This window comes from Thamnophis sirtalis, unplaced genomic scaffold (genome assembly GCF_051295495.1).
Source record: "Thamnophis sirtalis isolate CommonGarterSnake01/CBP01778 unplaced genomic scaffold, rThaSir2_p1.2 scaffold_6, whole genome shotgun sequence".
NCBI lineage: Eukaryota > Metazoa > Chordata > Lepidosauria > Squamata > Natricidae > Thamnophis > Thamnophis sirtalis.
Window position 1 is genome coordinate 24,888,318 of NW_028261386.1, and position 12,882 is coordinate 24,901,199.

Consider the following 12,882-nt stretch of genomic DNA (forward strand, 5'->3'; position numbering starts at 1 on the left):
CTCCGGGTCTTACCTAGTGCCACTGGGTGCTCTTGGGGGGGATGCAACAATCAGCTGGGATTTCAGCACCGGAGGCGGGGGTGGCTGTTCACTGAAACTCAAAGACCGGCTTCGAACCTGCAAGAAAAACTCTTGATTTATTTGGGTTTTATTATTCGGCCTTAAATGGTTATGGGTGGGTGTCTAAAAAAAAAAACTTTGAAAGGTTTTTTTCCTATTCAGGTGAAAATTGTAAACTTGCTGAAAGTATGTCCTATTTCGATACTTCTACGGCCTTTTCTTCTTTAGAAATATCAAAATAAAAATATCAATTTCCAGAGAACTGGTGCCCTTCCGGATAACAGAAACTCTTAATCTAGTTCAGCATTCTTTTTTTCAGGGTGATACTTCCGGGAAGAACACAAACTGCTATTATTTTTGAGGTATGCTGCTTCTCAATGCAGATATTCCCTTTAATTCCCATTTTCTCTTCTACTGGCCACTATCTCCCTAAAAGGCCTCCTTCCAATAAAGCCAACCACAAATTTAAATTTTTCACAGCTATATAAGGAGGAAGCAATCAGTTTGGAGAGTGGAAAAAGGAGATTTCCTTTTACATGTGAAATGTGTCTTTACCATGCAGAGGCTAGGACTGTGATGGCGAACCTATAACCTATATGCCACCCAGAACTGGCCTGCAGAGCTATCTCTCCCTTCACGCGAGTGGTTGCCCATTGCTCTTCCGGGTTCCGGCCAGCTGGTCTTCATGTGTGCACTGGGAAGATGATCTTCTGGTTTCTGTTGCGCTCATGAGCACCGGCCACCTGGTCTTCCGGTTTGTGGCGCACATGTGTGCGCAAAGACCAGCTTGCTGGTGCCCATGAATGCACCGGAAACCGGAAGATCATCTTCCTGGCACGTCCATGCACACCATGGAATGCTCTTCCATTTTCTGACACACACGCACACACATGCTCCCCTTTCGGCACTCAGTGCCGAAAAGGTTTGCCAACATTGGGCTAGGATATAGAGGTAGGTATGTAGAGAAGAAATAAGATGTGGCATTTTATTGGAAGGATCCTTTCTCCCATTTGCCTTTCCCAATTCAGAACCCTTTAGAATTGTAGGATTCACAGAATTTGAAAACTGAGGTTCTGGGCAACACTTTCCAAATTGCACAAGGCTTCTATAACTTGACAACAATTGGATAGATCTCCTTTTTCACCTTCCAAACATTTGCAGCCTGACTCCCCTCCATTCATAGCAATAGCACTTCAACTCATATACTGCTTCATAGTGCTTTACAGCCCCTCTAAGCAGTTTGCAGAATCAGCATATTGCTCCCAACAATCTGGGTCCTCATTTTACGGACCACAGAAGGATCACACTATTTGACGAACGCTGCATCATACTTTTAACTGACAGATTCTCCCTGTGTAGTTGAATTCTCTGTTTTTCTCTCTCAATCCAACCCAAACCAAAGTTCAAAGTTTTGAAACTAAAAACCTCTTGTCAAGGAAATTGGATTGGATGTTCTGGAAACATTTTGTTTACAAATGCCTGGTTTTGGGAGAGAGGGGACTTTTTTTTTCAGGCTGACAGGCAGTTGAACGTTTCTGTTTGCTCATACAGAAAAAAGAAAATCTATTTTTAATTTGTGGTAGCGAATTTCGTAAGATAATCATTCATAAAGGGATCTTAAAAAACCACAGCTTTCTCAGAATATGCCACCCATCAAGTACATGTTAATATATTTCTGAAACAATCTTCTGAACTAATCCAGATTCTCTTCTTAGGTATATACCCAGACAACTTTCTATATTCTAGAGTCATTTGACATGAGATGGGCGGCAAATAAATTTAGTAATAAATAAGTGGGTAAGTACCGTATTTTTTGAACTGAAAGTTCAAAAAAGTTCTGGACTATAAGACCTACCTAGCTTTTGGGGAGGAAAACAAGAAAAAAAATCTGCCTCTGCCTCCCAGCAATTTGCCTCCTTGCAGCAAACAGCCTGGTCAGCTTCAGCACAGCCTGATTTAGCACAAGCAGCTGATTGGCAGTTGGATAGGCCTCCCGGAATACTGCCTATCAGCTGTTCCAGGCTGCAGGAATTGCCACCGCCCATCGTCACCATCACCATCCATCACCACTGCCACCTATCACTGCCTTCGTGCGTCCCATTTTCAACCTGTTCCAGGCGGCGGGGATAGACGGCGGGGATCCCCACTACCTGGAATAGGCTAAAACTGGGGTGTGCAGAGACAAAAACTGGGGTGCGCAGAGGCTGAAAGCGGGACGTATGGAGGCCAAAAATGGGGCAAACAGAGGAAGCAATAGGCTGGAACAGCTAATAGGCAGTATTCCAGGAGGCAGATCCAACCACCAATCAGTTGCTCTTGCTAAATCAGGCTGTGCTGAAGCTGACCAGGCTGTTTCCTGTTTGCTACAAGGAGGCAAATTGCTGGGAGGCAGAGGCCAGCGGGTGGGGGCTGGAGGGTAGGTGGAGCTTTGGCAAAATTTACTGTATAAGACGCAGACATTTCCACCCACTTTTGGGGGGGGGGAGTGTGTCTTATACACTGAAATATATGGTAAATAAAATTAGTGTTCCATTGGGTTGTCATTTCAGACATGTTTCATATCAAAATATGATGATGAAGGGCAGTCAAAAAAGCAAGGGGAGCAGTAACGCACCTGACCTCTTATTGAATTCCCCATTGAGATTCCTTTTGGGAATCCTTCTTTCCTTGCCCACCCCGGTCTCTTTTTCCAGCAGGCAGTTTTGTGACTGCTACTGGATGGGGGAGGGCGCAAGGGATTGCAAGACTGTCTGGGAAACTGTTACAGAATGTTGAAAATTGATGAAGATCATGTGACTGCAGTAGCCCAGCAGCAGCAGCCAGTAGCACTGACACAGCCATAATTATCTCCAATTTCACACCATCAGGAGTTACAGATCCCAGATTTTGAATGCATACTTTTAAGTTAGTCTACTTGAGGTTCCTTGATTCAAAAAATATTGCCCTGCGATGTACCACTTTATCCAGTGAAAAGTCATGATGAGTTTTAGTAGTATAAAGATGTGAGACTCACCGGTGAAAGAGTGGGGATGGTTGAGGTTGCAGCAGCCCAGCTAATGCTGGTGAATATGTGCGGGGATACAGGAATCTGAATAGATGGCAGAGCCTAAGTAGAGAAAAATGGCTGTCTTAAGATATGAAGAGCATTTTCATATTCACTTTCTGTGAATTTTCACTTGAAAAACATAGTGTTGGAAAAAGGACATTGGAAATCTAGTAGACAACCCCCTACTCAGTGCAAGACTCCTCAACTATCTCAACAAAAAGCTGTCCAATGTTTAACAGAACAACAAGAGTTGGAAGGGGCTTTGGTGGTCTTCTAGTCCAACACACTTGCTCAGATAGGAACCCTATACTATTTCATACAGTTGTCCAACATCTTCTTAAAGCACCCACAACTTCTGGAGACAAGTTGCTCCACTGAGTAATTGTTCTAATGGTCAGAAAATTTCTCCTTAGTTTTAGGTTGTTTCTCTCTTTGATTAGTTTCCACCCTTTGCTTCTTGTTCTACCCTCAGGTGCTTTTGGTTTATATTTTTTATTTTTATTTATTCTTAAAAAAATATTTATTTTTGGATTTATTTAAAAAACTTAAAGATGGTGCAATCATGACCCCAGGATTCATGCTGTTCCACTGTTTAATAGCTCTCATAGACAGGAAACTACTCCTTATTTCAAAGCTGAATCTCTCTCTCTGTAGTACTTTCACTGGTTCTTGCCCTGCCCTCAGGCACTTTGGAAAATATATCCATACCTGCTTCCCCATGATAGGCCTTCAAGTATGAAAAAAAAAATGCTATCATGTTTTCCCCTTAGCCTCCTTTTCTTTAGGCTAACCATGCCCAATCCCCTTACTCTTCTCTACAGGATGAACACATTAACAATGCATTATTCTTTCGCTCTCTCAGTATAAGCGAACAGAATAAGAATACAAATGCTTAGAAAGGTAATTACATTTAAAGGTAAAGGTTTCTCCTGTATATATGTGCTAGTCATTCCTGACTCTAGGCAGCGGTGCTCATCTCTGTTTCAAAGCCGAAGAGCCAGCTCTGTCTGAAGTCATCTCCATGGTCATGTGGCCGGCATGACTAAACGCTGAAGGCGCACAGAATGCTGTTACCCTCCCACCGAAGGTGGTTCCTATTTTTCTACTTGCATTTTTACATGCTTTTGAACAGCTAGGTTGGCAGAAGCTGGGACAAGTAAGGGGAGCTCACTCCATTACATGGCGCTAGGGATTTGAACCGCTGAACTGCCGACCTTTCAAATCGACAAGCTCAGCGTCTTAGCCACTGAGCCACCACCTCCTTTACCTTTCACCTTATTCTTTATTTGAAACTCAAACATCCTCCTTCTTACCACTACTCTCAGAACCGCAATCCTGCCACTTAACTACCCAATCATTTAACTGAGGGGCGGTTTTATTTATTAAGGTGAACAATTCCACAGGATAATTCCAAACACCTTCAGGAGGAATGCGGATTCTTAACACTGGGGCGCAGGTGGGCATTGACTTACCTGGTATGCATGGTCAGCCTGGATATGCCAGAAAGAACTGGGGGCCGACTGGCTGAGGGCACTGCTGGGCAGATGAGGCTCCAAGGGAGTTGCCTGATCCAGAATGAGAGGCTCGGGCTGAGAGGCAGCCTGTTGGATCACAATAGGAGAGGAACCTACAGTGGGATTAGGGGCAACTACTAATGATTCCGGAAGTGCCTCCTCCTTCACTTGCATCTCAGTGTAGTAGAAATCCTCTTCTCGTTTTCTCTGGTCAGAGTTGGCACCATCTCTGCAGGCAATGATGAAAGAAGGAGATATAGAATAAATAAGGTAACTGCCAAGTAACCTTTTCCAGTGTTTTGTTGCAAAAGCTGAAACAATCTAGATCAGGGATATTAAACTCGTGGCCCACAGGCTGGATGTGTCACGCGCTGGCCACGCCCACCCCTGGTTTAGTGAAGGGAAAAAAGTCACAATACATCACATGACGACAACGTGACGGCTGCACGTTTAACACCCCTGGTCTAGGGGTTTTGTCCCTGAATGTAAAAGTAGAACAACATCTTATCTGGTGAATTTTCACATCCACCCCCCCAAAGTAGATAAGTTAACACCAGTTCTACCATCTCAATCATCAGCTCTGCCAATCCTCCTTTGTCCACTGAGATGGAGACACATTTTCTGACAAATTCTGAAGTTCTTCTGCATTTGTCCGCAGAACCAAGAACGATTTCATGGAATCCCCATAAAGCCTTTTTTTTAGGGTAACATTCTGCTCATAGAGTAGCAAAGGCAAGAATGCAGAATAGCAATAGCAATAGCAGTTAGACTTATATACCGCTTCATAGGGCTTTCAGCCCTCTCTAAGCAGTTTACAGAGTCAGCATATTGCCCCCAACAACAATCCTGGTCCTCATTTTACCCACCTCGGAAGGATGGAAGGCTGAGTCAACCCTGAGCCGGTGAGATTTGAACAGCAGAACTGCAGTCAGCTGAAGTAGCCTGCAGTGCTGCATTTAACCACTGCGCCACCTCGGCTCGACTAAGTCCATCTGCTGCAACAGATACAACAAGATGGGAATAATTTTTCAGGTTCACTTGATCCCTTTTTGGTGCCAAGGCTTTTGGAGCAGAACAATTAACTGGTGAATGCAGACCTTTCCCCTATGGACTGCAAAACTCTCATCTAACTCCATTCATAACTTTATCCTCTAAGCTTCTCTGGTATTATGCACTGTTAAAATAATTCATCTGCTAAAAGAACAAATCAACGAGAGAAAAGTTAACTGAAGGAGCAAAGCTCAACAGAACTAAAGATCATTGAAAGCAAAAGAAGATATTTAAAAAGATGGGGAAAGTATAACCAATTCTCCCCGCAAGAGGGCCCCATAACCACACAGCGAATATCAAACACGGTTCTGTCATTTCTAGCCAGGTAACCAAGACTACATTCAAGCCAGAGAAAATAGCTGGCAATGCTCAAATCCAGACTAAATTATATTCTGTAACTCACAAAAAAACCAAAAATAAATGACTGCCTACCAGAACAAGTGCTGTCTTCCAGGAATTCCCAATAAATATAACCCCATCACAGCAAAGAAGATGATTCAAAAAATGATGAACACGATCAAGTATCTCAAGGGCAGATAATATGCTTACAAACAACCCATATGGCATTTCCCTACGTCCAACCCACTTACCCCTTTTCTTTCTTGAAATTTTCAATTTCAACTCTACTGAGTTAAGTTCAGTGTTAACTTCATTTTAGTTTTAATTCACTGTTTTCACTTCCGTTTTTAACTCAATTGAAAAGTTGGCATTTTCAAATCTCGTGGACGATCATAAGGAGTGGATGAATATATCATATTTTGTTTAGAATTGCGCCCAACAGCCCCACACAAAAATAAAGAACTAAGCATTCTGATACCCATTCTGGGGAACTACAGAAGATACCATGAAACTCCTGCAACTATGGTAAATGAGTGCTTTGTGACTAGCTGCGCACACCATAGCAAACATTTTGTAAGCATAGATACCTCCTTTCAATGTTTCAAACGTACCCAACCTCAAAACCCTGATCTGGGCCTTCCAAATAACGTGAACTATACATCCGGAGCATGAACTTGACTCAGTAAGTGTTGTGACCCGCCAGCAGCCAGCAGAGCTGGCAGCAGATTCGGACAGTGAGGAAGTTGGGGAGGAACATGGGCCAGTTATGGAATCTGGAGAAGGCTCTGATGAGGGCTCTGTGTTGGAGGCCAAGAAGGAGGCAGAGCTATATGCCAGTTATCAGCTGCCTTCAGAGTCAGACATCAGAGAGGCAGACGAACAGCTAGAGCCTGTTCCCAGTGTGCGCATGCGCAGAGCTGCCAGACAAAGGGAACAGCTAAAGAACAGGGGTCGACTTGGGAGTAAGGCCACAAAGGGACTTCCAGAAGAAATAAGAGAGGAGCGAAAGGGGAGTGCAGTTTGCAGGAGACAATTAGTTCCCTTAACTGGTTCCTGACTCTCCGAGATTCCTTGGCAGGTTTTGCAGATATCGGCCTGGCAGCTCTCCAAGCCAGATAAGGTCTGTGACTGTAAATCCTACCTTGAAAGACTTTGCTGGATGTGAATGAGCAGAATTCACAGTAAATTAATAAAAGTTTTTGTCAGGACAAGAAGTTTGCTTCATGCTCTTGGGAAGCCTTGGTCAGAACAGTAAGTTACTCATCATATCATTTTTGCAGCCTCATAAAGGAAAGGTGAATTATAACGGGGTGAATGACAAACGCCAATAAACTCATTTTATTCACCAGTGGAATAAAAATGGGGACCCAGCCACCTCCTTTAACATGGTCAGCAGGGGCAAGGATCATCGTCTGCAGTACACCAAAATCCACCTTAAGTCCCTCCTTAGGATCTGATTTCACTCTCCAGCAACCATTCATGAGGATCATATTGGAAGATGAAAAAGTCCAGATTCGGCATCAAACTATCCCCACTCCAGTTACTGTTTTGTAATACTGTATAATTATATCTACTGGTAATACTTTCCAATGTAACTATGCAAATGTGACAACTGCAATTTAAGGCCTTACCCCAGATGCTGGGTCTTCACGTGCCTCTTAATTCCAACAATGGAGCGAAGGACTTTGCCACAGCTGGGCCACAAGCATTTGTACATCACTTTCACTGAATTCTAGAAGAAAAACAACTCTAAGTCAATTCATGGCCATATATAAGTTGCGCAAAATCTAACACCCCCCCCCAGAATTCTTAATTACTGATGACCACACCTCTTTATTCAGAGGTGTCAAATTTGCGGCGTCATGTTGCCATCACATGACATATCGCAACTTTTTCTCTTTCGCCAAATCATGGGTGGGTGTGGCCAGCATGTGACGCATCTGGCCCATGGGCCACAAATTTGACACCCCTGACTTTATTCTTCTCTTGATTCTGTTGAAGTTAACAGTTCTCCGAAAGATGGCTCAGTTTTATATCAACTTCCTTTTAAAAAAAAATCAAAATAAGTCCTATTCACATCAAAATTAATACATTTCCATTGTTAGCCAATCAGAGTTAAAACAGTTGCCAGTAAAAATGAGAACAAGGATATTATCATGATTTAAGGTGTTAAACTAGGACTTGGAAGTCCCAGGTTCAGATCCACCTCAGGCATGGAAGGTACATTGTCTCTCAGGCCCACCTACTCATAGGATGTTGTTTAGGTGAAAAACTGGAAGGGAAAGGGCTCTACACAATATAAGACCTTGAGGGAAACCCAGCATACAAAGTCCTGACAAATAATTAAACAAGAATTAATGGAGTGGATAGGAACAGTAATGATGTAGCTCTGATAGTAAAAATACAAATTCTGGAAGAGCAGACTTGCGTAGATACTTTTCTTTCTTGATCCGATAGGGAGAAATCTATATTTAGACCTGCACCTTCTATGAAACAATTCGTTCCCCGTCTTATAGTCATATTATGTACCTTCCTTTTCCTTGGAGCAGGCTCTTCAAAGAGAAAGGGATCCGAGTCCGTTTCAAAGCCATCATCAGCCCGAGGCGAACTGAAGGCCTCGTTCGAGTACTTGGGGCTGGCCTCTGAGTGTGGGGGAGAAGGGGTGGAGATGCCACTCCAGTGCCCACTTGTGGTACTGCTCCCACCATCTGACATGTCACCACTTTCTTTCCAGGCATCGCAGGTTGCTTGGGATGCTGAAGACAAAGTGAGAGGATAAACAGGTGAATAACGCTTTTATTGAGCTCTTGAGCAGTTAAGTTGATTCTCTATTCAGTTTAGCACTTTTATCACTTTTACACGGAGCAGGAGTGGGGAACCATGACCTTTTATAACATGAGCCAAGGGCAGTGGTGAAATTCAACCGGTTCCAACTGGTTCCAACCGGTTTGGGAGAACCGGTAACACTGGCAGCAGGAGGCTCTGCCAACCCGCCTGGACATCATCACGTCCCATTTTTGACGCTCTGTTCATGTCCGGAGGTAGCACGCGCAAATGAAGCTCATGCGCCCGCCCATTCACATTTGTGAACCAGTAGCGAAGGTAAGTTGATTTCACCCCTGGCCAAGGGCCATGGTTCCCCATCCCTGACATAGGTATAGATGGAGGAAGATAGCACTGAATGGAAGAGGTGGACTAGTTTAGATTAAATTATTCTTTCAATGGCTACGGAGAGCTCTGATCTCTGCAACAGTTCAAAAGCCAGACAAAACAAGAAACCGTAAATTTAAATCCCACTTGGCCATAGCGTTTTTTAGACCAATCACAGCCTCTCATGTAACTACTGTAGTTTATTAAAGTTGGTATGAACATCACCCGGAAGAAAACTGTACCTGCTATCTTAAATTTCTTAGTTAATAATAATTCCTTGCCTCCCAAGAGCATGCCAACCGAAGCACAGTGCAGTAAGAAAATTTGTGTTTTCATTCAGCAGTCTGCTTTTTACTGTTAGTATTTGACGTTTTAAAACAAACACAAAAATGGGGATTTTGCAGTAACCTTCCCCTGGAGTGGAGAGGGAATAGAGATTTTACAGTATCCTTCCCCTGCCACGCCCACCAACCCATGCCATGCCCACTAACCCACATCCACAGAACCGGTATTTAAAAAAATTTGAATCCCACCACTGCTGTATGGGCATGGCCTTACAGTTTCCATGGCCACAGAACAAGAGTGGTTGCCACTTCCAGGATGTTGTATGGATTTTCCAATCCAGCCTACATCCCTGACAGCTTCCCTTTAAAGTCCTAACCGGGCTCAACCCTGCTTAGCTTACTCAGAGTAAGTTTACAAATTTCTGCCACTTACTGAGACTACAGTCCTGTAAGCATTTTCTGAGACAAAGTTCCAATGAATTCAATCAAGACGAATTTATATTTTCGTATATAATATTTCTCTGCGAAGTTGGAATCAGGAAGGGAATGACAGGAAAAGGCACCGGATATTCCCCCTCTTCTCCATTTTAGAAGCCTTTTCACACCTTCACTGCCAGTCCAGCATCCAGACATGCAACAGGCCTGACTGTCCTAGTTGACTGCAAAGCACCTGCATTTCCCACGCTGGAAGGCTCCTATTTTTAAATAGACACACAGAAGTCCAAAGAGGCTTATGGGAAGTGCCTCCATATAAAGACACTGGCTCTTCTTGGTGCCTATTACTCCCGTAATAGGTCTGAGCATCACTGGAAGCGGCAGCCAGGGGTTGGATTACACAACCCCCTCCCTCCACTGTGGACTGCAGACACCATTCCTAATCCAGCCAGCTGTTTCTCTAGCAGTTCTCCAATGGCTGGGTGTGCTGGAGGGATTATAGGTAAGGTTTTACTGCTGTCCACAAACAGCCAGTCTCAGGGGTTTCCACTTACAGGCTTCTCACAGACAATTCTGCTAGAAAAGTTCTGAATTTGGATCAAACTTAGTAGGCAAAAGGATATTTAAAGAGATTTTTTGGTCTGAAAGAGGGGTGGGGCAGTACCCTTTTCCCACCTACCAATCTGTCCTCACAATCCCATTCCTACATTTGGAGACCCCTGCCAAGATAGGTGGTAGCATTCAAAAAGCTAAGTATTTTAAACTTATTTGTATTTTGGTAGAGAACCATCAGGAAGTATTAGGACTGCAGGCAAGGCTGGGAATTCAAACAAATCAAACAAGGAGAAGGCATGTTTGGCAACTCACAAATCAAATCTGCCACAGAATTAGCTCGGTTCCCTGAATACAACCACAATCTATCCAAGAATATCAGCCAATCAGTATTGACTTCTTCCCTCTGACATATAACATGCTGAGTTTACAGCCCCCACTCCTGGATTCTAACCCCCATAAATTCAGAAATCGATTTAAAAAAAGAGAAAGAGGGACAAAAGTTTAAATAATTGGGGGTGGATGGGAGATTCAAGAATGTATATATACACATATCCAACAGAGTCTATGAACTGGCCTCTACCTGTGGGCATCCTTCTGGTGAATTGTGAAGCTACCCATCTAGGTGCAAACAGCAGCCTACCTATGGGAACTGCACCTTCCTCATTTCATAGTGGCATATCAATATTCTGGTATATTTTCTCTACATATCCCTCAAGTGTTGTGCTGGTTTTCAAACATCATAGCAAACTAAATCCTTATCTTCAGGCTTTGGAACATGACCAAGGGGTAAGGGATGTGGCAAATGGAAATAGCAACTCAAGACAATAAAGGAATCACAGAGTTGAAAGAGGCCATAAGCAGCTTGAAGGTATGTGGGTGGGCTTCAACTTCCAGAATTCCCCAGCCAGAAAGTCTGAAGACCCCTAACCCTCAATGAGCACAAAGATTAATTAAACTGCGAGGCAGCTATCCAACATCTTAAAATTCTCTAGAGATGGAGAAACGACCACTTCCACCTTTGAGCTACTTTCCTGTTGTATAAATTTTACCATCAAGTGTTTCCTTGTATTTAACTGAAATCTAGATAGCTACAACTAATATACATTATTTGTGAGCCAGGTTTCTGCAGCCATGGAGAAGCGTTCATGGCCATCTTCCTTTTAAGTGTCCGAACTTGGTTATTATGCCTCCCCTAAGTCTTCTTTCCTTCAGACTGAACATCCCAAGTTTGTTCCGTCTGTTCTCACAGAACATATCCTCAAGTCAGCCTTTTCCTGTACTGGAAGCAAGAGAAAGATAATAAAAAATAATACTAAAAATCCCTTTCTCATTTTCTTAGGAGCCAAGGAAGAAGAGCATTTCAATGTGTTTTGCAGTAGAAACAGGTGAGCATCAAGGAAGTGTCAGAAGCCAGTTCTAGCAAAGAAGATATTCTCCTTATGTGCTAGAACTCAATAACCGGGGACAATCTCCGGGGAAACTTACTCATGCATACTTCATCAAAAGGAACAAGAACTGCAAAAGTGCCCCATATGCCATCTTCCCTTATTCCCCATTCTGCAACTCTTAAAACAGTTCGCCAGACAATATTAACAGACTCACTTTATGTCAGGAAATGTTGGAGCAGATTTTCAAGAGTTCAGAAACGTGTGGAATGCTAAGTACATAAGAGAGCCAGAATCAATAAGCAAAAAGGTTTAGTAAAACCATGGCAAAGAGAGAAAAGCTGGGAAGGAAAATCTGGTAGAACCCAGAAGGTATCAAGAGGGGACTTGGTTTACTATGATGTACACTTCATTCTTAAACCTCACAGCTGGAACAAAATTCTGGATCTGAACTGGGTATGGCCTACTTTTAAGAAACGCTTGTCCAGGACATAAGAAAGAGATATGTGAGCCGTTTAACAAGAAGAAAGTTTGAAAGAAATGAGGGCTTTAGAAACACAGATTTGGGGCAGGTAGCCAAGAAACCCAAAAGACCAAAGAAGTAGAGCAGAAAAGTTGGATCTCTAAAAGCTGAATTGAACAGTCTGTTGTGTTGGCCAAGGCACTTAATGCTATTCTACTCCCTATGTTTATGCCACTTTCTCTTTTACACAACTTTCAAAATTGAGTTGCAAAGTGGCTAAACAATTAAAAGTCATCAAGTATCAATAACGCTTACCCCAAAAAAGGCTTTTCAACAGAATTAAAATACTTCCAATTGAAATACAGAAGTTTTCTTGACTTCTTTAAAAAAAAGGACTCTATTCCATACCATCAGCATCATCACAGAATTCTCCCCTGCAATCATTATTTCAGGGTAGAAATTTCATATCCCAAATCTACAATTAATAGAAATTTTCTTAATCAGCCTCATTTGCCTTATTTTTTTAATCAGAAAGTTTTCTGATATAAGCTGAAAACTGCTCTGTGCACATTAGCCTAATTTTCCAGTTCCGGATTGCCCA

At 42.9% G+C, this 12,882-nt stretch overlaps 1 protein-coding gene across 3 annotated transcripts in view; it reads right to left on the reverse strand.

The window, feature by feature from the left end:
- Positions 1-12,882, reverse strand: part of ZNF395 (zinc finger protein 395) — a 50,671-nt gene that overhangs the window by 8,955 nt on the left and 28,834 nt on the right. For all 3 annotated transcript variants that reach the window (XM_087717444.1, XM_087717442.1, XM_087717443.1), the window contains exons 5-9: positions 8,539-8,765; positions 7,641-7,741; positions 4,579-4,849; positions 3,074-3,166; positions 14-117 (exon numbers count right to left, since the gene is read on the reverse strand). In XM_087717444.1, the coding sequence (XP_087573570.1) occupies positions 14-117; positions 3,074-3,166; positions 4,579-4,849; positions 7,641-7,741; positions 8,539-8,765 (796 nt within the window). The remainder of the gene's footprint in view (positions 1-13; positions 118-3,073; positions 3,167-4,578; positions 4,850-7,640; positions 7,742-8,538; positions 8,766-12,882) is intronic.